Source organism: Neomonachus schauinslandi, chromosome 15, assembly GCF_002201575.2.
Source record: "Neomonachus schauinslandi chromosome 15, ASM220157v2, whole genome shotgun sequence".
In the NCBI taxonomy this organism is placed as follows: domain Eukaryota; kingdom Metazoa; phylum Chordata; class Mammalia; order Carnivora; family Phocidae; genus Neomonachus; species Neomonachus schauinslandi.
Genome location: NC_058417.1, coordinates 34,037,731 through 34,065,606, shown reverse-complemented (window position 1 = coordinate 34,065,606; position 27,876 = coordinate 34,037,731). Strand labels below are relative to the sequence as shown.

The 27,876-nt window shown below is 42.0% G+C and overlaps 1 protein-coding gene and 1 pseudogene across 1 annotated transcript in view; both read left to right on the top strand.

The window, feature by feature from the left end:
• The window catches only part of UTP18 (UTP18 small subunit processome component), a 40,876-nt gene extending 16,695 nt beyond the window's left edge, over positions 1 to 24,181 (top strand). Inside the window, exons 8-14 of the mRNA XM_021704510.2 lie at positions 1,247 to 1,347; positions 1,585 to 1,675; positions 4,306 to 4,429; positions 14,162 to 14,336; positions 21,105 to 21,247; positions 23,219 to 23,257; positions 24,005 to 24,181. Coding sequence (XP_021560185.1) covers positions 1,247 to 1,347; positions 1,585 to 1,675; positions 4,306 to 4,429; positions 14,162 to 14,336; positions 21,105 to 21,247; positions 23,219 to 23,243 — 659 coding nt within the window. The 3' untranslated portion in view covers positions 23,244 to 23,257; positions 24,005 to 24,181. The remainder of the gene's footprint in view (positions 1 to 1,246; positions 1,348 to 1,584; positions 1,676 to 4,305; positions 4,430 to 14,161; positions 14,337 to 21,104; positions 21,248 to 23,218; positions 23,258 to 24,004) is intronic.
• A 228-nt stretch (positions 24,182 to 24,409) lies between these two features.
• LOC110593199 lies at positions 24,410 to 25,121 on the top strand (annotated as a pseudogene).
• Positions 25,122 to 27,876: the final 2,755 nt, after the last annotated feature.

The window sequence follows — 27,876 nt, the reverse complement described above, 5'->3', positions numbered from 1 at the left end:
GGGAAAAGTCTCCTCTGCTCCGTCTCCCTGGCCACCTGCTTCCCTTCCCTAGAGTTAGCCAGTGGTATGTATTCTATGTGCATCCTTTCTATTAGGCAGTTTTTTTTTTTTTTTTAAGATTTTATTTATTTATTTGACAGAGAGAGACAGTGAGAGCAGGAACACAAGCAGGGTGAGTGGGGGAGGGTGAAGCAGACTTCCTGCTGAGCAGGGAGCCAGATATGGGGCTTGATCCCAAGACCCTAGGATCATGACCTGAGCTGAAGGCAGATGCTTAACGACTGAACCACCCAGGTGTCCCTATTAGGCAGTTTTTTAAGTAGTAAGTTTGTTCACTAAGCTGTCTTGATGGAAGGAGTTTTCTACATGGTCAATATGAGCCTTTTAGGCATGGAAAAGGAACACGTCCCTTTGTAAATAAGTAAATTGACTCTCTTGTTTATATTCTTAGCTCATGTGATTAGGTTACATGAGTCACATTTTGGGAAGCTAATCAACTCTTGAATACACTGACACTTTGTGGATTTCTTTTTTTTTTTTTTCCTTTTTGGATCCACAAAGTTAAGACTATAGACTCCTTCATCATGGGATGTCTAGTTGGTGGCCAGCAACTAGTTTCTTTCTTTCTTTCTTTTTTTTTTTTTTAAAGATTTTATTTATTTATTTGTCAGAGAGCGAGAGAACGAGCACAAGCAGGGGGAGCGGCAGACAGAGGGAGAAGCAGGCTCCCCACTGAGCAAGGAGCCCGATGTGGAACTTGATCCCAGGACTCTGGGATCATGACCTGAGCCAAAGGCAGACACTTGACTGACTGAACCACCCAGGCATCTCCAGCAACTAGTTTCTACATGTTTCTGTGTTTTAGCTGTTTCTGATGGCCGTGTATTTTCCTCCCGGTAATGAACTTTGTGACAAAGAAGTAAAATTTATCCTTTTAGTTGATTACAGATGTCACCGTTTACGTTTGGAAAATTAGTTGATATGTTTACTCTGTGGAGAGATGAATCTCTGGCTGCAGTTCAAATGGTGAATGTTAACCAAGACAGAGAAGAAAAGGAAGCACTTGGTAATGACCTTATATTTGGGTCATACTCAGTGATGCATGGGGTCAGACTTAATTCAGAATCTGAGCCTACTTTTGGTTTAGTTTGAGGCACTTAGATATTTTAAAAGAAATTCTCAATTGTGTTGATAACGTTATTATTGAAAATTATATTAATCCTTATTGATTTGTCTCCTCTCTCAGGTTTGAAAGAGAAGATAGTGAGGAGCTTTGAAGTGTCTCCAGATGGGTCCTTCTTGCTGATAAATGGTGTTGCTGGATATCTTCATTTGCTGTCAATGAAGGTGAACCATTATTAGTGGTTGCTTGTTTTTTTAGGGCAAGACGTTAGTGTAGGGATAGTCTTGAACCATAACTCAAGGTGTCCTGAAATCCGCCTCGTAAGCAGAGGGGCACAGTGGGACCTGGGGAGAACTTGAGTATAGGGACAAAGTTGAGTAGAACTAGATTGTTTTTATTCCCAGTGTGATTCTTCATGCACCTCCTAACAATTTGATAAGTAATATTTGTTATACTTTCAGACTAAAGAACTGATTGGTAGCATGAAAATTAATGGAAGGGTTGCAGCATCCACGTTCTCTTCAGATAGTAAGAAAGTATACGCCTCTTCAGGTAGGTTAATGACATGATCATCTAAAGCTTTTTAAAAGCTTTGGATGTGGGGGCACCTGGGTGGCTCAGTCGTTAAGTGTCCCTAGGATCCCCGGGGTCCTGGGATCGAGTCTCACATTGGGCTCCCTGCTCAGCGGGAAGCCTGCTTCTCCCTCTCCCACTCCCCCTGCTTGTGTTCCCTCTCTCGCTGTGTCTGTCTCTGTCAAATAAATAAATAAAACCTTTAAAAAAAAAAAAAAAAAAGGTTTGGATGTGTTCACATTTCAGATTTAACCAAAGACAATGTTTGATTTTAGACTTTTTTGTGTTAGAAAGTCATTTTTATTTTTAGGTTTTGTTATTGCCATTTTCCTTCTTATTTACTAATTAGTAATAGTTATTAACTATTTAGTAAATATTTATTATTTATTATTATTATTAATATTTATAAAAACTATAAATATTTACTAATTAGTAATACTTACCGTTTAACATTTACTAACTAGTAAGTAGTGACCATTTAACCGTGTTACCATGTTTGGGGAAAATATGGGAAGAAAATGCTTATTTAAAAGGTGATTCATTCTCAGACTTTCTTTTGAAAACTACTTGGAATCATCACCCTTTTCTTTTAGCAGTACCTTTTCACTTGGATGATGTTTTAAATGTTCTTCATCATTGACTGAAAACAATTCAGGTTTCACCCTCTGACATTCCTGTGGTGTGGTTGACCAGCTATCACCATTGACAGTCTCTAATCTGGCACTTTTCTGCTCTTCTGCCTTTCTGATTGTCCTGTGCCTTCTTGGGCTCTTAGTCCCTTTCCTATAGGATCTTTGGGCCATCATAATCTCAGTGTAGCTCATGATGCTTGGTATTGGGAGGCATCAGAATGGTTCTGCCTGTGAGTACTATTCTCCAGTCTCTGTGGGGCTCTTCTTTAGCCGGATTTTTGCTATACCTCAGCTAGCAGCACTTGATAATACAGCATTAGGTTTTTTTTGTTTTGTTTTGAGGTCTAATTGACATATAACATATTAGGTGTACAACATAATGATTCCGTATTTGTATATATTACAAAATGATCACCACAATAAGTCTAGTTATCATCCATCACTACACATAGTTACAATTTCTTGTGATGAGAACTTTTAAGATCTACTCTCTTAGCAACTTTCAAATGTGCACTACTGTATTACTAGCTGTGCTCACCATATTGTACATTGTCTCCATGACTTATTTTATAACTGGATTAAAAAATTGTATTATTTATTTATATATTTTAGAGAGTGCATGGATGAGGGGGAGGGGCAGAGGGAGAGAGAAAGAGGGGAAGCAGACTCCCTGCTGAGCAGGGAGCCCAACATGGGGCTTGATCCCAGGACTCTGAGATCATGACCTGAGCCAAAACCAAGAGTCAGACACTTAACTGGTTCAGAGCGATGTTCCTAATGAAATGGCCTTTGGATCCTGGGAGGGTCAGAGTAGGAGAAAAGAGATGGAGGGTCAGAGATACTAAAATTTGGTATATGAATTGGATGCAGATGTAAAATATTTACAGATTTGGTTATTACTGTGGAGGTCTTATTTTCCATAACAAAGGTCCTAAAAGCATAGGAGAAGAAGAGCCGAAATCAATAGTCGGAGGCTCAACTGACTATGCCACCCAGGGGCCCCTCACAGTTGGCATTTATTATAGTTTAAATGACTTGGTAATAGATAAAGTTATATGTGTCTTCGGGGCACCTGAGTGGCTCAGTTGTTAAGCGTCTGCCTTCGGCACAGGTCATGATCCCAGGGTTCTGGGATCAAGCCCCGCATCGGGCTCCCTGCTCCATGGGAAGCCTGCTTCTCCCTCTCCCACTCCCCCTACTTATGTTCGCTCTCTCTCAGTGTCTCTCTCTCTCTCTGTCAAATAAATAAATAAAATCTTAAAAAAAAAAAAGTTATATGTGTCTTAAATTATAACTCCTTTGTGGTCTGGATCCCTTCATTCTCTACTTCCTCCATCATGACCATCATTATCAATTTGGTATGTAAATATCCTGGCCTCACATATAGGTGATCTAGTGCCTGTTGATGGAGGTTGGAACCTACTATGATGGATATTTTGTTTTTTGTTTTTTCAAATTTTTACTCCAGTTCATCTGAGCGAAATGTAGAAGTTTCTTCTGAAAGCTCAACTCAAGCCAAGAGTTTGTGTTTCCACTCTAAACTTAAAGATACTGTTTGTTAACTACTCATGAGGATGCAGTTTTCTATACGTGGGAATGTATACCAGAAATATTTTTAGGCCAGTTTTCTAGACCTAGGACATTTATAGTGAGTTTTTGTTTGTAGTCCCTTCTAGTATTAAAGAGAGGCTAAGGGGCGCCTGGGTGACTCAGTTGGTTAAGTGACTGTCTTCGGCTCATGTCATGATCCTGGAGTCCTAGGATCGAGTCCCACATCGGGCTTCCTGGTCAGCAGGGAGTCTGCTTCTCCCTCTGACCCTCCCCCCTCTCATGCTCTCTCTCATTCTCTCTCTCAAATAAATAAAATATTTAAAAATAAAAAATGAAAAAAATAAAGAGAGGATAAGAATGGTCAGTTCACTTGGCTTTCACATTTAAAACAAAATTAACCAACCCTTTTTTGGCTCTTCCTTTCAGGCGATGGGGAAGTTTATGTTTGGGATGTGAACTCTAGAAAGTGCCTTAACAGATTCGTTGATGAAGGCAGTTTATATGGATTAAGTATTGCCACATCTAGGAATGGACAGTATGTGGCTTGTGGGTAAGTAAAGAGAGGTTCTTGTAACCTTAATCATGTGCTAATGAGAAAATACTGAAGAATCAAATATACTAGGGGCACCTGGGTGGCTTAGTTGGTTAAGCGTCTGACTCTTGATTTTGGCTCAGGTCATGATCTCAGGGTCATGAGATTGAGCCCCACATCGGGCTCTGTGCTAGGCATGGAGCCCGCTTAAGATTCTCTCTCTCCTTCTGCGTCTGCTCTTCTTGCTCGTGCTCTCTCTCGTTTTCTTTCTAAAATACACAAATAAATAAAATTAAAAAAAAAAAGAATTGAATATACTAGATAGTGCTTAAGTAATTCTGTTTATAAACTGTTCAGTAATAGAGAATCAGTACATCCAGGTCTTTTGCGTTTTATTATCTTAATGCAATGTTTAATAATGTTAATGGTGGCTTATGAGCGCTTTGACAAAGAAATACTGGACTGCTTTATATCACTGTATTTTTTCTTATAGTCGAAATATTCATTTGATCACATCAAGTTTTCTTATTGCTGTTTTGGCTTCTTGCCATTGACAGGGAAACAGAATAAGTTAAACCTTGGGTTTAAGTTTTAAAGATATTTAAGCAGTTTTTTCTTTGTTTGGCTAGTGGTATAAATCAAACATAGGTTCCTTAGAAATACTGCCTTTTTTTTCTTTAAGATTTTATTTATTTATTCATGAGAGACAGAGAGAGAGAGAGAAGCAGAGGGAGAAGCAGGCTCCCAAGGAGCAGGGAGCCCGATGCGGGACTCGATCCCAGGATCCTGGGATCATGACCTGAGCCGAAGGCAGACGCTTAACCGTCTGAGCCACCCAGGCGCCCGAAATACTGCTTGCTAATATTGTAGAAACTTTGTGAAAATATTGTTTAGAACATGTCATTGTGTTATCACTGGAAAGAAATGGTTATTACACTGGGGAAAAGATGGCTGTATTCTCCTACTTGATTCTAAAGATGCATGGGTCAAGGAAGCATTGGAAAGTTACCTGGATTTCTGAATTATCTTACCTACCAAACCACTCATCAGCACCTGTAACTTCAGAGCTTCAAACAGTGGATTTTTATGACTTTCTTAGACTAGCCACAACTTCAGTCAAATCTCCCTGGTGAGAGGTGAAGTGGGTCTTGCCATCTGGAAGCACAGCATATTCCCCACTCTTTCTTCACTCCCTCCTTCAAGGTTAAAATTGGGGCAAGTCCTTGTAAACATCCCACCACCATTTGAAAATTGGTCACCTGCTACCTTTGGGGCATGGACGGAGAGGAAAGTAGGATCAGGCTGTGGAGCTTGGAGACCAGGTCAAAATAAAGGCCTTGACAAAGGCCCCTCCATGTCCTTTGTTCTCCCTGGTCACCACACCTACTACAGACCTGTAGGGAGGAATGTCTCAGCGTGAGCCCAGCATTTGCGCAGTGTGTGCACTATGGCAGCTGTCCATGGTTAGCAGAACTTCTGAGAGTAAAGCTCCTTTAAAATGAGGACTGGTTTGAAACTAATGTTAAGTAATTTTAAGCAAAATTGCCCAAAAATGGCCTTCACTTAAATTTGTGAAGTTAGTCTTTTTCTGATCCTTTCCTCTCTTTTTTGAATCACTTTTATTATTTTATTCATTGGGCCCTTTGAAGGACCCAAACAGGAAAGAATCTAATACTAGTTTAAACTCATTTGATTTTAATTGTCCTCAGTGTAATGGAATTCGGATTCGGATGTGCTTGGTCAAAGACCATTCATTATTAGGTTTTTATTGTTATACTTGTAGAGAAAGGCCTTAACCTTGTTAGAGGAATTTTTGAGGTTATCAGGGAGGTGGGGAAGAGTTACTGGTGGTGGAGAGCTGAACTGCACTGGCTGGCTCCCTTCCTCTCCCCTTCTTCACCTTTCTTCCGGCTCTCCCTGCTCCTCCTCCCGCTGCCCTCACTGCCCTCCTAGTACTGCTGTGAGAGCCCCCCCCCCCCCAGCCTCTGCTGTTAGGAATTGACGCCTTTGATCGAAAAACTCATTTGTTTTGTATCTGTTAATTCTTCTCATTCAGTGTTCTGACATAGGGTAGATGCTTTGTTTGCAGTTTTGCTCTGATAGGGCAGCAGGGAAACTATGTTGTAAATAGAGAGCTCTATTTGTTTGCATTGTTGTTTTAAGATTTTTATTTATTTATTTGAGAGAGAGCATGAGCAGGGGGAGAGGCAGAGGGAGAAGCAGACTCCTCACTCAGCAGGGAGACTGATGGCAGGGCTCGATCCCAGGACCCTGGGATCATGACCTGAGCCGAAGGCAGACACCTAATTGACTGAGCCACCCAGGCACTCTATGTTACTGTTTTTTTATGGCATTTGTTAATGTAAGGATTGCTATATATGTCTAGAAAGCTTTCATATTAATTCCTGCAACATCAGTGTTAGAATGTACTTGGGAAATCTCTGGACTACCCTTCATTCTGTAGACAGGGACTGATGCTCAGGAGTGTCCTGTCAGAGACCACTGAAATCACTGACGAAGTAGGGTCTGGAACCCTGCGGTCTCACTTTTTCAGGTGCAGTTCTCTCTCACTCCACTGGGTGGAATCTGTAGTTAGGTCGTACCTTTGCTGCATCTTGTGTCAGTACAGTAGGGTGTCTTGTTTTGTGACTTCCTCGCTGGTCTAGAAGTCAGTCAGTTAAAAAAGAAAGAGACGTGTGATGAAGGTCCACTAGGTACAAAGCACTGTATATTGAAGAATGGAAAAGAGTTGAGGCATGGCATATTCTCTCTTGTGTGTCACGGCCCTTTGTGAATGCAGAGGCCCTTAGGACCTCAGAAAGGTAGCTCGCCAAATTCAGATGACCTCATAAGGTGACTTGGAGAATCTCCTCTATTTTGTTTTATTGTTTTATTTTCTCTGCTTACAGTGGGCAAGTTGGGAATATCTCATTCTGCAGCCATGGCCCAGATCACCAGCCTTAGGCTCCTGCCTTTACTAGGGGTGCAAGCTACAAACCACCTTGGGGCCTTTGCATTTTGAGAATTTTAGGTCAATGCCGTAGAAATACCTATTTTTGTATTTGCAAATCAAAGTTCTATCAGGTGATTAGAGATTTGTTGATTCTAGTCTGCATCAGCATCTTATAAATACACAAGTTAAAATTGCCTTTTTTGGGCACCTGGGTGGCCCCGCATCAAGCTCCCTGCTCTGTGGGGAGTCTGCTTCTCTTTCTCCCTCTGCCCCTCCCCCTACTCGTGTGCACGTTCTCTTTCGCTCTCAAAATCTTTAAAAAAAAAATAAAAATAAAATTGCCTTTTTATTTTGGTTCCCATCTAAGTAGTTTCAAACTTTGAATAATAATTATAATAAACAGATTCAGCAGCAAATTTTTCCCCAGCATTTACCATGTGCCAAGGACTGTCGTTTTTTTTATATTACTATATATGTACATATGTTTGTGTATATATATATATATTTTTTTAAAGATTTTATTTATTTATTTGAGAGAGAGAATGAGAGACAGAGAGCATGAGAAGGAGGAAGGTCAGAGGGAGAAGCAGACTCCCTGCCGAGCAGGGAGCCCGATACGGGACTCAATCCCGGGACTCCGGGACCATGACCTGAGCCGAAGGCAGTCGCTTAACCAACTGAGCCACCCAGGCGCCCCATGTTTGTGTATATTGACTATATATGTCTGTGGCTGTGTATATATATATTTCATATATAAAGTATTCTCATTTCCTACTTCACAATATAGGTACTATTATCTCCACTTCACAGGTCGGGGAGCTGAGGCACTGTGGGTTAAGTAACTTGGTTAAGGTTGCATAGAGAGTAAGGGAGAGCCAGCAGTTACAGCCCAAATAGTCTGGCGGCAAAGCCCGAGCTCTTAACCCCTCTACCGCCTGTTTTGAAGGTACACCTCCCTGCGTTTGTGTTTTTAAATATGTAAAGGTACAGTTTACTAGGAGTTTTGTAAATTAAGAAACTTACAAGAAGCAAAGAAAATTTATAGTCCAGTTTGTCTTGAGTATGAATCCTTTTGTGCCATGTATATAATCCCTTTGGAAAATCTGCTTCAGCAATTATGTTTCAGCTTTTACATAGCTTTATCTTTTATCTCTTTAAATCTCTAAATGTACCTTGGATTGCTATTTCTTCTACTTAAATTTGGGTTTTAAGCCCTTAGCTTAAGACTTTGCTTCAGGATTTCTGTGATTTCAGTCACCTCTCTGGGTTTGGAAAATATGGGAGCTAGTCTTCTGGAACTTAAAGTTGATAAACAAGTGTCTCTTTCATCTTTGTGCTGTAGGATATTTTTAGTATTCGTTTATTTTCATCTTTATTGTCCTGTGTCTGTTCCCTCCTTTGTTTGTATCTGGATGGCGTCTTAGTCTAATCCCGCATGTCCATCACAGTAGCCACTAGCCACATGTGGCAAGTTAAATTTAAATCACTTAAAATAAAAATCTGTTCCTTAGTGACGCTCGCCACATTTTAAGTGTTGAGTAGCTGCATGTATCTAGTGGCTCCTGTAGTGGACAGTGCAGATACAGAGCATTTCCATCATCACAGGAAGGTGTGTTGAATTGCGCTGGTTCAGTCCAGTCACTTTATTGATAAGGAAACTGAGGTCTAAGAGTTGGGTAATTTAAGTTTTGTTTATTGGTTGTTACTCATTAAACTGATTATTGGCAGAGCTGGGTCTGGAACTCAGGCTGTCTGGTTCCCAGTTCCGTGTTCTTTCCACACTGCCGTCCCCCAGATATTTTGATTTTTATATTCAGAAAATACTGGATAATTCAGGGCTATAGAAAAATATGAAATTCATTAGTATTTAGGGCCTGGAGTTAATAGTCCTTTAATTTTAACACTCTCATTGGACATACGAAATGGGTTTCATTTTAGTTCATCTCGAGAATCTTTAGGACACGTATGTTTTTACAGTGCCAGAAAAACCTGTTTTATTCAATGATATGTTTCTGCCTTGGTTTTCTCATTTATAAAAACATTGACCGCGGGCTCCTGGGTGGCTCAGTTGGTTAAGCGACTGCCTTCGGCTCAGGTCATGATCCTGGAGTCCCGGGATCGAGTCCCACATCGGGCTCCCTGCTCAGCAGGGAGTCTGCTTCTCCCTCTGACCTTCCTCCCTCTCATGCTCTCTGTTTCTCATTCTCTCTCGCAAATAAATAAAATCTTTAAAAAAAAAAACAACAGAAAATATTGACCATTTAGGGATTGTGAGATAGAAGAATGACAGTGTGTCACCACTTTCTCATAGTTCATGGTCCCATGGTGAGGACAGATGGAGCCATGTGGCTCTTTACAGACAAGTCATCATGAGGTCTGCTGTTGAGATACGGTGTCTCTTAACAGTGTAAGGATTGGGTGAAGACTGTTGTAATGGTCACCTGGAAAAGTATTTTTGTACGTATTGGCACTCGGGCTAAGCATTGGAGGGCCAGGTAAGATTCAGAAAAAGGTGTTGCAGGTAGTGGAAAGGAAGGGTATGGAGGGAAGAGGATTCAGGTTTGGATTCTGAATGGAGTGCAGGTGGGATGACTCCGGAAGGCTTAGGCGACAAAAGGAAGCAGGAGGGGGACAGCTTGTAGAGGTCTTTTACGCTGTGTTGAAGAGTGTGGACATTACATTGAGTGGAAAGAGAAAACATCAAGGGTTTTTAAGTAGAGGAGAATCATGATAATATCTAAATTTTGGGGTTGGAAGTAGATAATTCGCATGACAGCTTTTGGGGGGGGCAACAGGTGCAGGGAGCCTTGAGGTCATTGCAATGGGGCCATCGCTAAGGACAGTGGTAATGGGGATACGGGAGAGATAGGCAATGAGGTTTGTGATTTATGTCAGAGCTGCTTAGAAAATTGGGATGGGAGAGAAGCAGTGACATTCTCAGGCTCTAGGTTTGAGCAGCCAGAAGAGTGGACTTGTCCTAGTATGAGGGGGGAGGAGGAGGTGGAGGAGGAGGAGGAGTGTGGGAAGAGGTGCATTCATGTCCACAAGCAGTTAGAAGTGCGGTGTGGCTTAGAGTAAAGGCACTAATTTAGACGTGATAGGAGATGGGTGGTCCGTGGGAGTAAATGAGATGAATGAGACCACCTAGAGGTAGGTGGGAAATAGAACCTTGGGGACGAGAGTCTATGGGGAAAGAGGTGACTGAGGATAAGAAGAAAAACAATAGAGTTCAGTCTCTGAGAATTCAGCAGAGGAGAGGATTTGAGTTCTGTGTTCAACTTGTTTGCTTTAAGTTCTACAGGATGTCTATGGCTATGGTGGCCCCCTGGTTGTGACAGTTAAAATGTCCCCCCAGGCGCAGAATTGTCCCTCGTTGGTGACTACTGTTCTACTTTATAGTTTCTTCTTGCTCATAATATTAATTTCTTTGTGGCCCCTGTGTGCTCTTCCTATATGCCTTTTATGACACCCACCACCACCGTGATTCCCAGTCCTAATTCATAAGACAAACGCTGATCTGGCTAATTGCCATCATTCCTGTTTGTGAAGATTTTTGTGTACCATGACACTCTGTGGTTGCTGATCTGCTAATAGATTGACTGTGATTCAGGAACTTGCTTCTAGCCCAGTCAGCTATGGTTGGGGGTAGAAGGGTAGCAGTCATGTCTACTTCTTTAGGTAAGAGTTCAGGGGTAAGCTAGTAAGCATGCTTATTTCTCTGTTCCTGTTCTTCCCCTTACCTATGATACCTTGTTTGTTTGTTTATGAGAGAGAGAGCGCACAAGCAGGGGGAGCAGAGGGAGAGGGAGAAGCAGGCTCCCCGCTGAGCAAGGAGCCGGATGCGGGGCTCGATCCCAGGACCCTGGGGTCATGACCTGAGCTGAAGGCAGACACTTAACTGACTGAGCCACCCAGGCGTCCCCCTGTTCTGTTTCTTAACTTAATGTCTGCCTTCCCCAGCTTGAGTCCTGTGTCTTCCACAAAGTTTCATCTGGTCCAACCTCACCTCATACTGATTTTTCCTTTCCTTACGTTATAGGTCGCATACAGAGCTTAGTGGGCTGTATTATATTTTCTTGTATTTCTGGCTATTACATGCAGGTATATTTTTTTCTGGGATAAATTCCTTCTGATACTTTGTATTCCTGTCTTATGTACTGTTGGACATACAGTTCTCATTCAATAAATACTACTTTCAGTGACATATTAGAATCTCTTATATCCATTTTTTAAAAAACATTTTAAAGTTTATTTTAAAGAGAGCAAGTGGGGGTTGGGGGTGAGGGCGGAGGGAGAGGGAAAGAGAAACCCAAGCCGACTCTGCACTGAGCACTGAGCCCGATGTGGGACTTGATCTCACGACCCTGAGATCATGACCTAAGCTGAAACCAGAAGTTGGACGCTCAACTGACTGTGCCACCCAGGTGCCCCAGAATCAATTCTATTCTTTCAGCAGAAATACCACTATTAGATTAAGTTTCCATATATCAAAATGATCAACTTGTGCCATTTTTGTTCCACAAATTTAATCAATAGTCAAATAAGAATGAGTAGGCATTTAAGGAACCTCTCATGTTCATGAAGGTAAGATTTGACCTAAGGGGCGCCTGGGTGGCTCAGTCGGTTAAGCGTCTGCCTTCGGCTCAGGTCATGATCCCAGAGTCCCGGGAGCTGCTTCTTCCTCCGCCCCTCACCCTGCTGTGCTCTCTTTCTCTCTGTCTCTCTGTCATTCTCTCAAATAAATAAATAAATAAAATCTTTAAAAAAATTGATGTTTAGAAGAGAGCCATATGGATTATAACTTTTTGTCCTTAATTAAGATGGATTTAGCCATAAATCAGTGTTTTTTTTTTTTTAAAGATATTATTTATTTATTTGACAGAGAGAGACACAGCGAGAGAGGGAACACAAGCAGGGGGAGTGGGAGAGGGAGAAGCAGGCTTCCTGCTGAGCAGAGAGCCGGATGCGGGGCTCAATCCCAGGACCCTGATATCATGACCTGAGCTGAAGGCAGACGCTTAACGACTGAGCCACCCAGGCGCCCCAGTCATAAATCAGTGTTTAGCAAGAAAAGAGATTTGGTATAAGTACAATGAGTAGATTTTTTGATCCAAGTCAAAAATACAAATAAGGAAAAGATGAAATTTGTTAGTCCTTTTGGGTTGCTATAATAAAGACCCATAGACTAGGTAGCTTAGAAACAACAGAATTTTATTTCTCCTCCTTCTGGAGACTGAGAGTCTGAGGTCAAGGTGCCCGCATGATTGGGTCCTGTGGAGACCCTCTCCCTGGTTACAGACCGTCGACTTCTTGTGTCCTCACATGGAAAGAGGGAGAGAGCCTCTGGGGTCACTTTTTTTTTTTTTTTTAAAGATTTTATTTATTTATTTGACAGAGAGACAGCGAGAGAGGGAACAGAAGCAGGGGGAGTGGGAAAGGGAGAAGCAGGCTTCCCGCTGAGCAGGGAGCCCGATGTGGGGCTCGATCCCAGGACCCAGGGATCATGACCCAAGCCGAAGGAAGACGCTTAACGACTGAGCCAACCAGGTGCCCCTGGGGTCACTTTTATAAGGGCTCCACCGTTGTGACCTAATTCCCTCCCATAGGCCCCACCTCCTAATAAGGGGGCATTAAGATTTCATCATAGGAATTTCAGTGGGGCACAGATATTCCGTCCATAACAAAATTAAATAAACCAAGGATATTTGTTGTGTCTCCTGAGTGGTTATGGTTAGCTCTACTTAAAGGGTTCTGAGAATCAAATGAGAAAATGTGTATGTAAGTAGTTGGAAGACTCAAAAGCACTCACGTACTGTTTGTGTGGTTGGCTGTCATTTCAGGTATAGAACCCTGTGTGTCAACTGAATTGGTCTTGTTAATGCATTATGTCTGATTCATTGTAGGCAGTAGATACTGAAAGAATAAATGAGGATGTTTGAGTGGGAAGAATGAGAGCACATTTAGTGGAATGTACGTGTGTCACCCTTGTGACTTTTGAGGCTTTTTCTCTTGCATCTTTCAGGTTTGTGTTGCATTTGCTAATGAAGTTTGAATTAATTATCTGAGTTACAAGTACCTCGTCCTTCTTCCTTATAAATGATGCCCGTAACAGGAGGTAGTCTGAACATTTACTGAAAGTTCTTGTCTGTGAATGATTCTGGTAATGGGCAGGTCATCAGGATTTACTTTTTATGAGTATTGGATGTAAGTTGTTGCTGTTAACATTTCAGTAAACAGAGTACATGATAACTTCCATAATTCTTGACTGTAGATAGTCCCAGGAGAGCAGAACTAAGATACCTATTACAGCCGCTGTTCGACACTGTTTTGGCAGTTCTCACAAATATGATAGAATAAAAGGAGAAAAGAGGAACTCTAAATAAGGGAAGGACAGCTCTCATTCTCATTTTCGAATGTTAGGTCAGCCATAAACACCATGGGAGTGGCAGGCTTGGTTTCGATCTTGTTCACCTTTGTATCACTTAACTCTAGTGCCTGGCATAAAGTTGACGTTCAGTAAATATTTAGGGAAGGAATGAATAATGGAGAGTTTATGCTTTCTTGAATTTCTAGCTCACAGTTGAAAAGCTGCCAGAGTTAACAAGAGTTTAGTAAGACTGCAGGAGAACTGGTAGAATGTGTTTAGCTTTTACCTTGGGATGAACTCCACAGTTCCCTTTGTAAAAATACGCTATGATTGCTACAGATACCAGTGTGTGGGGTTCAGTCTGTTTTCATCTAGGTTGTGAAAGCCCTTTTGTTCTTTTAATTTGTTGTATTCTCTTTTCTCTTTACAGTTCTAATTGTGGAGTGGTAAACATATACAGTCAAGATTCTTGTCTCCAGGAAACAAACCCAAAGCCTATAAAAGCCATAATGAACTTGGTTACAGGTGTTACTTCTCTGACCTTCAATCCTACTACAGAAATCTTGGCAATTGCTTCAGAAGAAATGAAAGAAGCAGTCAGATTGGTAATATATCTTTCCCTTTATTATTTTTTTTAATTTTCTTAAGATTTTATTTATTTGAGAGAGAGAGAATGAGAGAGAAAGAGAGAACACGAGAGGGGGGAGGGTCAGAGGGAGAAGCAGACCCCCCGCCGAGCAGGGAGCCCGATGCGGGACTCGATCCCGGGACTCCAGGATCATGACCTGAGCTGAAGGCAGTCGCTTAACCAACTGAGCCACCCAGGCGCCCCTATATCTTTCCCTTAAAAAAAAAAAAAATCATTGCTAATCCTTAGGCTCCGTGGAGCCTAATTAAAAAAAAAATCTAGGGCGCCTGGGTGGCTCAGTCGTTAAGCAACTGTCTTCAGTTCAGGTCATGGTCCCAAGGTCCTGGGATCGAGCCCCGCATCGGGCTCCCTGCTCGGCGGGAAGCCTGCGTCTCCCTCTCCCACTCCCCCTGCTTGTGTTCCCTCTCTCACTGTGTCTCTCTCTGTCAAATAAATAAATAAAATCTTAAAAAAAAATCTAAATTGTGCTGAAGGATATGTAGTAGTTCCCCCCACTACCAAAATATCTTCTAACTTAAGTTGAAAACATGGAAGGATAGTAGGAAAGAAGAGTGTTGGATTATTTTAAGAAGAGTAGCTTCTTTTGATGTAGAAATTACTAGTATTGTGGCTTTTGGGTGTGGTTGTAGAAGTGATGATGCACAGTAGCCCCCAAATTTGCCTTAAGGAATGTTTACAGCAAACACTTTATTTTTCTAAAGTTTTCTTTCCTTATCTCTGCCTTTTTTAAGCCCTGCTGTCATAATGGAGGAGGGGAGGCAATTCTTAGATTTTGAAAATAAATTGAGCTTGAAAACAAATTGTGTAAGCAGATTACACTTTAAATGGCTAGCGAGTACTTGAGAGTGTGCCTCCGTGCCAGGAGTCCCCAGGACCTCCCCCAGGTTTGGTGATTTACTAGGACTCACAGGATTTACTATATGGTCTCACCACTGAGTGTTACTACAGGGAAAGGATACACAGCAAAATCAGCCAAGGGAGGCGTGCATGGGGCAAAGTCTGGAGGAGACCAGGCACCGGCTTCCAAGAGTCCTCTCCTAGTGGAGTCACTCAGGGCATGTTTGATTCCTCCCAACAAGTTGTGACCACATGGGTTGAGTGTGTTCTATCAGGGAGTCCCTCATTAGGGACTCTGTGCTCAGGGTCTTTATAGGCGTCTGATCATGTAGCTACCCCTGCCTAGCGTGCACCAAAATTCTAGGCTCCCAGAAGTAAAGGCAAGTGTTCAGCAGAAACCACGTTGTACATCCTTTTGGAAGTGTCGCATCAGTGTAGAGAACTGTTTCCCAGTTAAGTTCCCACACATGATCTAAGGGCCACCCTTGCAAGTAGGCCTTTCTGAGGATAGCAGCCTCAGGTCTGTGTTAACTCCTTTCTGCCCAACCGCAGAGCCCAGCTGACCTGTCACTGCATCTCTGTGAAGTTTCCTACGCTGTAGGCAGAAGCGGTTTCTTCGTTATTTAACAGTTCTTTGCTCCGGGCACCAGGTACACACATGGCCCAGAACTCTGAATGGCGGTACTGCGTGGTGGTGGTGTTCCGTGTATATTGTAAGCTCTCTACAGAGACTCTTTATCTTGTTCACTTAGCAAAGGGTCTTGCATACTTTATTAGCTTCGTGTAATAGTGTATAGTTTACAAAGATGTACAGAGAGTTCTTCAAAAAAATTGTGAGCCAAATAACAGTCCTCAGAGGATTAACTCACCCAGAGTAACAGCTAGTAAAGGGCAGAACTGCTTTTAGAGTCTCCATTCTTCCTAGGACTTTAGTGGTTTTCCAACTGTGAATTCCTCTGTTCCCTAGAAGGTGTACAAAACTCCAAATGGTAAGTAGGGCAAGGAGAGGGCTAAGCCCTACCTGTATCACACCGAGCAGCTCCGCTCTTATCAGTGGTGTGTATTGGCATTCTCCATAAACTTTTCTTGGAGGGAAGAAAGAAATCTGTTGGAAAAGAGTGAAAAATACAGCATGTGTTTACTGGGTGCTGAATGAATCGTTTGATGAAAGAAGGTCTAATTCAATGCAGTTTTAAAATCCGTGTTCCTCTAATGGGAGTGGCAGCCTAGCACACATTAACCTTTTATCATTTTAATGGTAGTAAATTTTTTAGAAAACCATGGGATCCATCTCCTGTTGACATAATATATTTCTGCAAGACGCCTAGTAGTTAGTTCTGCCTAGTTTGCTTCAGTGATCATGGCAGCATTTATGGTTTTTTACTGTGGCAAAATCACACAAGGAATTCATTAGTAACAGCCAAATCCCATTTTTTAAATGGTAGTCAGCCATAATATCTAATGGAAAGAAGCCAGGCATGGCGACCTCAGCGAAACAGCGTGAGTGTCATCAAATGCAGTCTCTTACAATGATCCGAACAGTTGTGCTACCCCAGCACAAAGCAGTGAATATAAATCTAAGCCATTGCACCAGTAAGAGACACGAAGTTAAATTGTTATTGCATCTACAATCTTTGATGTAGTAGAAAGTTGTGGAACTTCTTATCCATTAAATTAAGGATGAGTGAGCTTTTTACTTGTTGAATTTTGATACCTGGGCCCTTAAATGTAATGACAGATACAGTGTTGGAGGTAAAGAAGTTGGGTTTTACTTTCAAGATTTATTTTAGAGTGGGCATGAGTGCAGGGGGTGGGTGGAGGGGCAGAGGGAGAGGGAGAGAGAGAATCTCAAGCAGACTCCCTGCTGAGCACAGAGCTTGCTGCGGGACTAGATCCCACGACACTGAGATCATGACCTGAGCCGAAATCAGTCAAGAGTCGGAGGTTTAACGGACTGAGCCACCCAGGTGCCCATGGGCTTTTTCTTAATTAACAGTTCAGTAGTAGCTTTTAATACAACGGCCATAAAGAGAGGTCAAGCACAGCTGACGTCTCAGCAGGTGGGTGGGAGTTGTTGGCTGAGGGAAGAAGTGCTGATTCAGGGGGAGAGTCCACTGGGGGACTTCACAAATAGATACAGCGGGGTCTCTTAGGAGACCATTGCGAACACGTTTGTGCTCTTGATAGTCAAGTCTAGAGGAGATAAAATATAAAATAGGTTGTTGATGTGTTGGTGTTTCTCCTCCATCAGAACGAGCACGCTCGCCTTCTGTGTGAAGCCATGGCCGCTGTGTACGGTTGTGTAGGTTGTTGCCTGAGGAGACACCAGTTATATCCTACCCTTTATCAAGTGTGTGTATTTACCACAGTATTTCTGGTACTCTCTTCTGTTTATTTAGCTACAAAAGTAACAGCAACTTTCTGGGAAAAATGGGCTTTAAAAAATTGATATGCGTCTTGTGCCCCAATTTTTGCCCCATTGTGAGCTCCCTAGTTGAAATAAGTAATTGACCTAAGTATGAAGTTACATGGGTCCAAAGGTGCAGGTGCCCCTTTGGATCCCTACATTTGTATCTTTGGGGTAAATACCCAGTAGTCCAATTGCTGGGTCGTAGGGTAGCTCTGTTTTCAACTTTATGAGGAACCTCCATACTGTTTTCCAGAGTGGCTGCACCAGCTTGCATTCCCACCAACATCCTCGCCAACATCTGTCGTTTCCTGACTTGTTAATTTTAGCCATTCTGACTGGTGTGAGGTGGTATCTCATTGTGATTTTGATTTTGATTTCCTTGATGCCGAGTGATGTTGAGCACTTTTTCATGTGTCCGTTGGCCATTTGGATGTCTTTGCAGAAATGTCTGTTCCTGTCTTCTGCCCATTTTTTGATTGGATTATTTGTTCTTTGGGTGTTGAGTTTGAGAAGTTCTTTATAGATTTTGGATACTAGCCCTTTATCTGATATGTCATTTGCAAATATCTTCTCCCATTCTGTCGGTTGTCTTTTGGTTTTGTTGACTATTTCCTTTGCTGTGCAAAAGCTTTTTATCTTGATGAAGTCCCAATAGTTCATTTTTGCCCTTGCTTCCCTTGCCTTTGGCGATGTTTCTAGGAAGAAGTTGCTGCGGCTGAGGTCGGAGAAGTTGCTGCCTGTGTTCTCCTCAAGGATTTTGATAGATTCCTGTCTCGCATTTAGGGTTTTCATCCAGTTTGAGTTTATTTTTGTGTGTGGTGTAAGGAAATGGTCCAGTTTCATTCTTCTGCATGTGGCTGTCCAATTTCCCCAACACCATTTGTTGAAGAGACTGTCTTTTTTCCATTGGATATTCTTTCCTGCTTTGTTGAAGATTAGTTGACCATAGAGTTGAGAGTCCATTTCTGGGCTCTCTATTCTGTTCCACTGATCTATGTGTCTGTTTTTGTGCCAGTACCATGCTGTCTTGATGATGACAGCTTTGTAATAGAGCTTGAAGTCCAGAATCGTAATGCCACCAGCTTTGCTTTTCTTTTTCAACATTCCTCTGGCTATTTGGGGTCTTTTCTGGTTCCATACAAATTTGAGGATTATTTGTTCCATTTCTGTGAAAAAGGTTGATGGTATTTTGATAGGGGTTGCATTAAATGTGTGGATTGCTCTGGGTAGCATAGACATTTTCACAATATTTGTTCTTCCAATCCATGAGCATGGAACATTTTTCCATTTCTTTGTGTCTTCCTCAGTTTCTTTCTTGAGTATTTTATAGTTTTCTGAGTATAGATCCTTTGCTTCTTTGGTTAGATTTACTCCTAGGTATCTTATGGTTTTGGGTGCAATTGTAAATGGGATCAACTCCTTAATTTCTCTTTCTTCTGTCTTGTTGTTGGTGTATAGGAATGCCACTGATTTCTGTGCATTGATTTTATATCCTGCCACTTTACTGAATTCCTGTATGAGTTCTAGCAGTTTTGGGGTGGAGTCTTTTGGGTTTTCCACATAAAGTATCAAAGAGTGAGAGTTTGACTACTTCTTTGCTGATTTAGATGCCTTTGATTTCTTTTTGTTGTCTGATTGCTGTGGCTAGGACTTCCAATACTATGTTGAATAGCAGTGGTGATAGTGGACATCCCTGCCGTGTTAGGAGACTGTTTTTTCCAGCTTAGGTTAGAAAATAGAGTGGTTTAATGTAATTATCTTTAAGAAGTCATTCAAGTGGAAAGGTCGGTTCTGGTATGTTTTATTTTGGAAGAGTCAGAAAAGAAGCTTCCCAGACTTAAAGTCATGCCAGCAAAGTTAATGAGCAAATATCTGGGGCCTACTTTAAAAGTACCAGGTGACATATAGGGTGGAAACAAAGGTTAGGCATAAGACAGTTCTCTTGTTGGCACTTGTAGGAAATGGTTATTTCCTGATGGTCTGCTCCCATGATGCCTTGGATCACCTGTTCAAAGTTGGCGCATGCTTGGAAGATATAAACTTAGGATAGCCTAAGCAAAACACAGTTAAGAAGCCAACCAGTTATCAAAAGTTCATATAATTTCCACATTCCCAAACTAAGTATAAATAAATTTTACATATTCATATTGTGTCTTCTCTCCTAAAATAACTAGTCTGCTTTATTAAGTATTTCTTCTTCTTTTTTTAAATATATTTTTCAAGGAACCTATATAGAGAGTAGTGTTTAAGAAGTTTAAAAGTTAAGATCACGTCCGGGTACTGCCAACTTCTTGGCTTTAATGGGTCTAGACCAGTTCTCATTAGTACTAATGCCTCTGCATTGATGCCATGCTGTGCAGCAAGAACCTGCTTTCTGGGAAAGTTGAGAATAATTGAGATGGCTTGGAGATTCACTGTAAACTTTACTTCCTTGACAAAATGGTCAATAGGTATATATCAGAAGGAATAGGGCCTAATAAGTGACTAACTGAAACCTGTTTAATAGACAGATGTGTATATCACTGGGTTTTATCCAGGGCTGGTCTATGGAAATCACCTTGATTGGATGGTTTGAAGCCTCATCTAAAAGTGTGGAGGGTGACAGACCACCAAGCTTAGTGATAGCTCTCCACACGTATTGGAACATGAAGGTGCTGTATTTTTTAGAAGAGGTAGAGAATATTTGAAAGCGAGAGATGTTAAAATTCTAGTCTACTTCAGGTCACTGCTTTCATGCTGGGGTTTTATTTATCCACAAATGGGATGAGGACTTGTGTCAGTCTTGGGCTTGGGCTTGGGCTCCGGCTCATTTTCCCCAGAAGTAGACTCTCTTGGAGAAAGAGACTGCGTCTCCTCATGTTTAGGCCTGGCCTGGGAGTCAGCTTTTTGGCTCTGTTTAAATCAGAACAGAGTTTCTCTCGATGAATCAGGTTTTCATGAGTTTGTCCTCCTTCGGAGGAGATTGGAAAAGGCAAAGAATACATTATTACATACATTGAGAAGTAAAAGTGTAGAATGGAAATCATATGCTATTGGAATAGTTGGTAGGCCTTAGCTGGGTTTCAGTTATGTAAAATCAGACTCTTCATAATTAAAGTATCTGTGCCCTGTGACCACAGTATTGTTTACTGTAGTCATTAAGTTAGAGCATTACTGGGTACCACTGTTGACTTTTTACTTCAGTGTGTTTGTTTATTTATCTGCTCAGCAACACCAGCATCTCCCAGAGCACCATGGTGGATGCTGCATTAGAAGCATCAAGGAGATGCTTTCTTCTCCTGCCTCCTTTCCCTCTCAGTTAATAGCACATCGAAAAGCAAATTTTAATTTCAGAACACTTCGCTCCATTGAGAGAATTGTACATCATATGTACTACCATCAAAATGAACTTTTTGTTCCAGCAGAAAGGTAGAACGAAGCCTAAAATTAAAGATGAGTTCGCAGTTGTGATTTAAAGCTTTGTATTATTTCCTACAGGTTCACCTTCCATCCTGTACAGTATTTTCAAACTTCCCAGTCATTAAAAAGAAGACTATTTCTCTTGTTCATACCATGGATTTTTCTCCCAGAAGTGGATATTTTGCCTTGGGGAATGAAAAGGGCAAGGCCCTGCTATATAGGTGGGTATTATTTATGTTTAAACATCAGAAATACCTGTAACCTTCTCTTGAAAATATGAAGAGGTACTGTTGTTAGATTCCCCATTCTGCACTTACATATAGTTTATTAATTCTATAGCTTATTGATCAGGTACAGTGATAAATTATTAATTGTAGAGTGTTTAGCTTGACATCTTCATTAGCAAAATGCATTTTTTTTAAAGATTTTATTTGTTTGACAGCACAAGCAGGGGGAGTGGGAGAGGGAGAAGCAGGCTTCCCGCTGAGCAGGGGGCCCGACGCGGGGCTTGATCCCAGGACCCTGAGATCATGACCTGAGCCAAAGGCAGACGCTTAACCGACTGAGCCACCCAGACGCCCCCAAAATGCATTTTTCTACCATAAAATGTGACTAGCAGAAAAGTTTACCTGGAGATTTATTTATTAATTTTTTTAAAAAAATTATTTGGGGTTGGTAAGCTGTATTTTGAGAATGTCAATTTGAGGAAGAGTAGCCACTTTAATAATATTGCCCCTTTCTTCGTGCCTTATGTTTATTTTATTTTATTTTATTTTTTTAAAGATTTTATTTATTTATTTGAGAGAGGATGAGATAGAGAGCATGAGAGGGGGGAGGGTCAGAGGGAGAAGCAGACTCCCCATTGAGCAGGGAGCCCGAGGCGGGACTTGATCCCAGGACTCCAGGATCATGACCTGAGCTGAAGGCAGTCGCTTAACCAACTGAGCCACCCAGGCGCCTTGTGCCTTATGTTTAGATTAACCTTTGTTGATTGACAATTCAGTGTTTACTCCACTAGATTTAAGTGATTTTTTTTTTTTTTTTTTGAAAGAGGTGCTGCTTTCCCTGCAGCTGTAAGCTGTAAATAAGGATGTCAGCCACAGAGATGTCTAAAAGTTATGCTCTGTCCAGGTTCTTTTCTGTACTCAACATACTTGGCTGTAAAGTGGGAATAAACCAACCCTAGTTGACGGTTGCTAGAAGATACAGGTGACAAGGTGGCTGTCCTGGGGAACTGACGAGCTGGGAGTCTGTGACTTCAGTCATAGTCCCCGTCCTTGCTCTCCTGTGTTGGTCGTGAATGCTGCGTAGGAGCCCATGTTTATGGTTTGTATGCTTCCGGGAAAGCCTGCTTTCAAAATACTGAAATCTGGTGTGAAGAAAAGGAGGATTGTAAATTGGTTTTGAGGAGATAATTGTGAAACGAGGGTAAAGCAAACAGTAATATGGTCTCAATTTCTACTTTGAAAGGAAAATGGGATACACCTGGAAAATTGATATATTCCATCATTCTCATTCCCAATCACTTTTGGAGTGATTCTTTCAGGTCGGGTTTTATAAAGGAATGCAGGTTCCTACTGCACTTAGAAATTCTCTCCCAAAGCTTTGGTTTTATTATAATTGAATCTTATTTTCTCTAAGTTTAAGCAGCAGAGGCCATTAGAGTTTCCTCCAGAGCATTGCTGTCTAGGGAGACTATTTCTAGCAAGTGGGTTGGACTGACATGTCTGCTGGATAGGGCTGATCAGGTATTTCATAGACCCCCATTTAATGCTTTGGAGCAAGCTTAATGCTTTTACTAAAATCTGGGGAATTAGGGCGCCTGGGTGGCTCAGATGGTTAAGCGTCTGCCTTCGGCTCAGGTCATGATCCCAGACTCCTGGGATCGAGTCCCGCATTGGGCTCCCTGCTCAGCGGGGAGCATGCTTCTCCCTCTGCCTCTCTCTCTCTCTCTCTGTCTCTTATGAATAAATACATAAAATCTTTAAAAAAAAAAAATCTGGGGAATTAGCTTTAGGATCCTTCAGAATGTCAGATTGAGATGTCTTAACCTAGCTGCCTGGTGAGAATGATTATGATTACATCCCCCCGCCCCCCCCCGCCCGCCCCGGAAAATCTTCCTGAGTGCCATTGTCATTGACAGTACTCTGGGTAATCATGAAGTTTAGATGATTTGTCTTTCACTTTTTCAGGTTGCATCATTACTCAGACTTCTGAAGAGAATATTTGAAGTAAGAAAATCCTTTTTTATTGATTCTTCAGGTTTTAAGGTTAAACCCATTGCTGTCACTTGGCAGAGGCACCACATTAGCTGATCTTTGTTTCTTTGCCACTGGGTTGCTGTACCTTCAGGTAGGGGAGTAGGATGGAAGTATATCAGGAAGAGCCCAGTTGGACTTGAACCTTCCCTGGGAATTTTTATTCCAAATCACAACAATCTGGCTCTGTTTTTCTGAGGTCAGATCTCTAATATGGTATTCACTAATGGTCATCAAAATTGTTATTACTGAACATTTAATCCACAAAGGATAAACATAATAGTGAGAGATGAGTATCTTCACATATAATTATAGTTTCCATGAGCTCAAACCCCCTTATTTTGTATATGTTTCTTGAGAGATTAAAAGTTAATGGCTGGTCATTAGTTTTGCTGCCCAGTATTTAAAACAGTAGAACATGCTTCCCTTCCCATGGCTTGAGCTTTGACTTGGAAATATGGTAGTTCTGAGGTTGAGCTTTGCAGTTGGCATGTTCATCTCTTTTCTGAGATTCATACGTATGTATGAGATTCATATATTTTCTCTTCATATTGAGGAGACTCTGGGAGTGCATATAGGTTTAATTGTTGAGCAAAACATTAGCAAGAGGGGAAAGCAGTCTAGCTATCCTGCCTCCCCAAGTTACATAGCCAGCACGTTTGTTTGTTGATGACCAGCAGCTGTAAATTAAGTGTATAATTTCTTCTGTTCTTTTCTCAGATCCATTTGAGCCACAAGAGAAGCCCATCTTGATATATCTTCTCAGAAACTTTCTGAATGTGTGATAATATATGTATAATGATTTATTGAGCCAGCTGTGCTTATTTAACAGAAATGTCTTAATAAACAAATAACAACTTTTGTTTGAAAATAAATGTATGTTGTTCTTTCCTTCCCACCTACACATAAACACACTGTCTTGGATGTGTTTCTTTTCAGACTAAACGTGAGAGTTTGGAAACACCTGTTTGTAGCCAGAAATAATAGATATTCTCCTATTTCACGGTTTACCCTAATTACTATTTCCCCCTTTCCCAGCACAGAACTCTCCATGTTTCAGGGTATCAGTTAACAGAACCTCTGTTGATCCTTTCGGCGGGAACCGCCATCTTCCAGTAATTTGCCAAAATGACCAACACAAAGGGAAAGAGGAAAGGTACCCGCTATATGTTCTCTAGACCTTTTAGAAAACATGGAGTTGTTCCTTTGGCCACATACATGTGAATCTATAAGAAAGGTGATATTGGGGGCGCCTGGGTGGCTCAGTCATTAAGCGTCTGCCTTTGGCTCAGGTCATGATCCCAGGGTGCTGGGATCAAGCCCCGCATCGGGCTCCCTGCTCCACGGGAAGTCTGCTTCTCCCTCTCCCACTCCCCCTACTTGCATTCCCACTCTCACTGTCTCTCTCTCTCTGTCAAAAAATAAATAAAATCTTAAAAAAAAAAAAAAAAAAAAGGTGATGTTGTGGACATCAAGGGAATGGGCTCTGTTCCAAAAGGAATGCCCCACAAATGTTACCATGGCAAAACTGGAAGAGTCTACAATGTTACTCAGCATGCTATTGGCATTGTTGTAAACAAGTTAAGAGCAAGATTCTTGCCAAGAGAATTAATGTACGCATTGAGCATATTAAACACCCAAAGAGCCAAGACAGTTTCCTGAAGCGTGTGAAGGAAAATGATCAGAAAAAGAAGCCAAAGAGAAAGGTACTTGGGTTCAACTGAAGCGCCAGCCTGTCCCACCCAGAGAAGCACACTTTGTGAGAACTAATGGTAAGGAGCCTGAACTGCTGGAACCCATTCCCTATGAATTCATGGCATGATAAATGTAAAGAAAATAAAAGACCTCAAGACTGTAAAAACAAAACAACAGAGCCTCTGTCGAGCTATTAAGGTCAGTTGGCTTGATAGGAGAGCAGTGAGGTTTCATGGAATTAATTTTGAACTTCCAAGTTTTCTTGGAATGGTGATAATGGAAATGAGAAGACTTTTCTGGGTGTATTACTTCAAATGGTTGTCATTGGTGTTCGTTGGGGAGGGGTCCCATGAACTCCTGGTACCTCTGTCCTAATGAGCCACTCCATTTCCTGGAAATATTTATTATATCAATTTAAATGTTCCATTTAATTTAGGTTCCAGGGGTGACAGTTGGTTGCATAATTCGGTTTTAGTGTAACCTTGCTTTAAACTGATGTTAGACCATGTATTTAAGGAGCATTAGTTATGAGAAGTATCAAGTAGGTCTATGAACTTCCACCCCACCTCCTTGTGAATACCTGGGAAAGTCAGAGGAGGGAGTTTTTCCAGTGACAAAGAATGACTCTGACTCTGACTCTGCCCAAAGAAGTAATGGATCCCACTTAACTATATTCAAACAAACAGCTCAGGGAAGGGCATCTTCTGCACCTTCAAGGCCCTTCCAGGTCTGCTGGCGAAGACCTAGAGCAGCCCACTAGATGGTGTGTTACCGAATGCCAGGGTCTTTCTGAAAGGACACTTTCTATTAAGGTGGGCTATCGCTGCGTAATTGTAGAGGCTCTCCCCTATCCCCTCTTTTCTTGGCAACAACGTCCATAGCAAATACCAATGCTAAAGATTTCAGTCCTGAAACCAGTTGACTTGTTAGTGTTATTCCGCTCGCAAAGTGCTAGGGGGCAGCATCGGACCGCGAGTCCTCAAAGGCGAGCCTCTTTATCGCTGTTTACCATCATCACCTTGTCTTTAACTTCAGCTCCATCATTGTTTATTTCAGATGTGGATACCAAGCCTTATATGGGCTTATTTTGCATACGATTTTCAGTTCCTCAGAGTGTAAAGATTTACAGGAATTTATCATTCTAGAGAAAATGTCGGAAGTAGGAGTTGAAATCTTAACTACTTCTTAACACCTCTAGATCATTTTTACCCTCCACCAGGGGCAGAGCACAGAATTCCCAGTTCTAATCTCTAAGATAGATAAATGTGCTCTTTGTGTTACAGACAGGTATGTTACCAAACCTGTGTCTCATCTTTTAATGTTTATTTGCCCTCAATGGGTGTTGGGAATTTGAGTCAGGCTCTCAGCTGCTTGTAGCTAGTGCCAAGCTGAGTCCTCAAGGAGGTGAGACCCACCATCATGATCTCATTTACACAGTTCTCTGTTGGCACTTGCTACGATAGTGTGAACGTGGCTTCTATCTGTTTGGGGGCGGCGGGGGGGACATTCTGAGCTGTAAGGTGATAGGTTGCCATCCAGAGCCTCACAGGATATACTCGGGTGTATCTGGAGTGATGCTAAGTTGAAATCTTTGGTGTATCCTACTCATCTCGCCCCTAGCCCCACTAATAGTCAACGAACTAAAGAATGATTAGTCTATTGAAGTTCTTGCTCTGTTTGAACGAATCCCAGGTGAGAAGTCTTAGCAGATGTTCAGTGTGCACGTGTGTGTCTCTGGTTAGGATATGGAGCCCTTTTCAAGTCTGCACAGAGTGTGTGACCTGCTGTAGGGCTGGTGGCCAGCATTTCTGCGCTTCAGCTCGGGGGTGGGATGGAAGCAAGCAAATGCTCATGAAGGGGAGTGCTTGCCGCACTCGCAATCAGCTAGCTCAGGCTGCTTGGCATCCCACTGACATGCATCTCCAAATTCATCACAAAGACAGATCACATGAGACACAAGCATTGTCTGTTCTGTTATTCTCATGATGAAATGGGGGCTGGGGCAAGAGGTGTGGGGAGAAGGTAGAATGTGGGGTGGGAACAGCCTTTCTGAACCCCTGGCGCTGTACTTTTGCTGACGTCAGTATATACCTGTAATCTCATGAAATTGTCATTGTTCCCCTATAAGGAAAGTGATACTTTTTTTTTTTTTAGATTTTATTTATTTATTTGACAGAGAGCACAAGTAGGCAGAGAGGCAGGCAGAAGAAGAGGGAGAAGCAGGCTCTCTGCTGAGCAGGGAGCCCGACGCGGGGCTCAATCCCAGGACCCTGGGATCATGACCTGAGCCGAAGGCAGACACTTAACCGACCGAGCCACCCAGGCGCCCTGATACTTTTTTTTTTTTAAGATTTTATTTATTTTAGAGAGAGCTTGAGCAGGGGGTGGGACAGAAGGAGAGGGAGAGAGAGAGAATCTCAAGCGCACTCCCCGCTGAGCGCGGAGCCTGACACCAGGCTCGATCTCACGACCCTGAGAGCATGACCTAAGACCCTGAGATCATGCGTGACCTGAGCTGAAACCAAGAGTCCAATGCTTAACGTACTGAGCCACCCAGGCGCCCCAGTACTTTCGTTTTACAGGGAAATAAATTGAGGTTCAGAGAAGTTGAGCACCTCAGTCCCTAAAGCCGTCATCCTTACATTGATCACTGATCCTCAAAGTAGGGTGTGCATATTCTAACAGTATACAGCGCATTAGACTGTGGGAAGGAAATAGAACTCCCGTGCTGTGCAAAATGTATTTATACTGCAGATCATGGGGATAATCTACAAACAAATATGTTTATTTGGGAGGTATATACTCGAGGGTCTTCTACGAAAGGGCCAAGAGTTTGGAGGTCCAACCTATTGCCACAGCAAACTTGACACATCCCAAATTGAGCACATTTCCACACC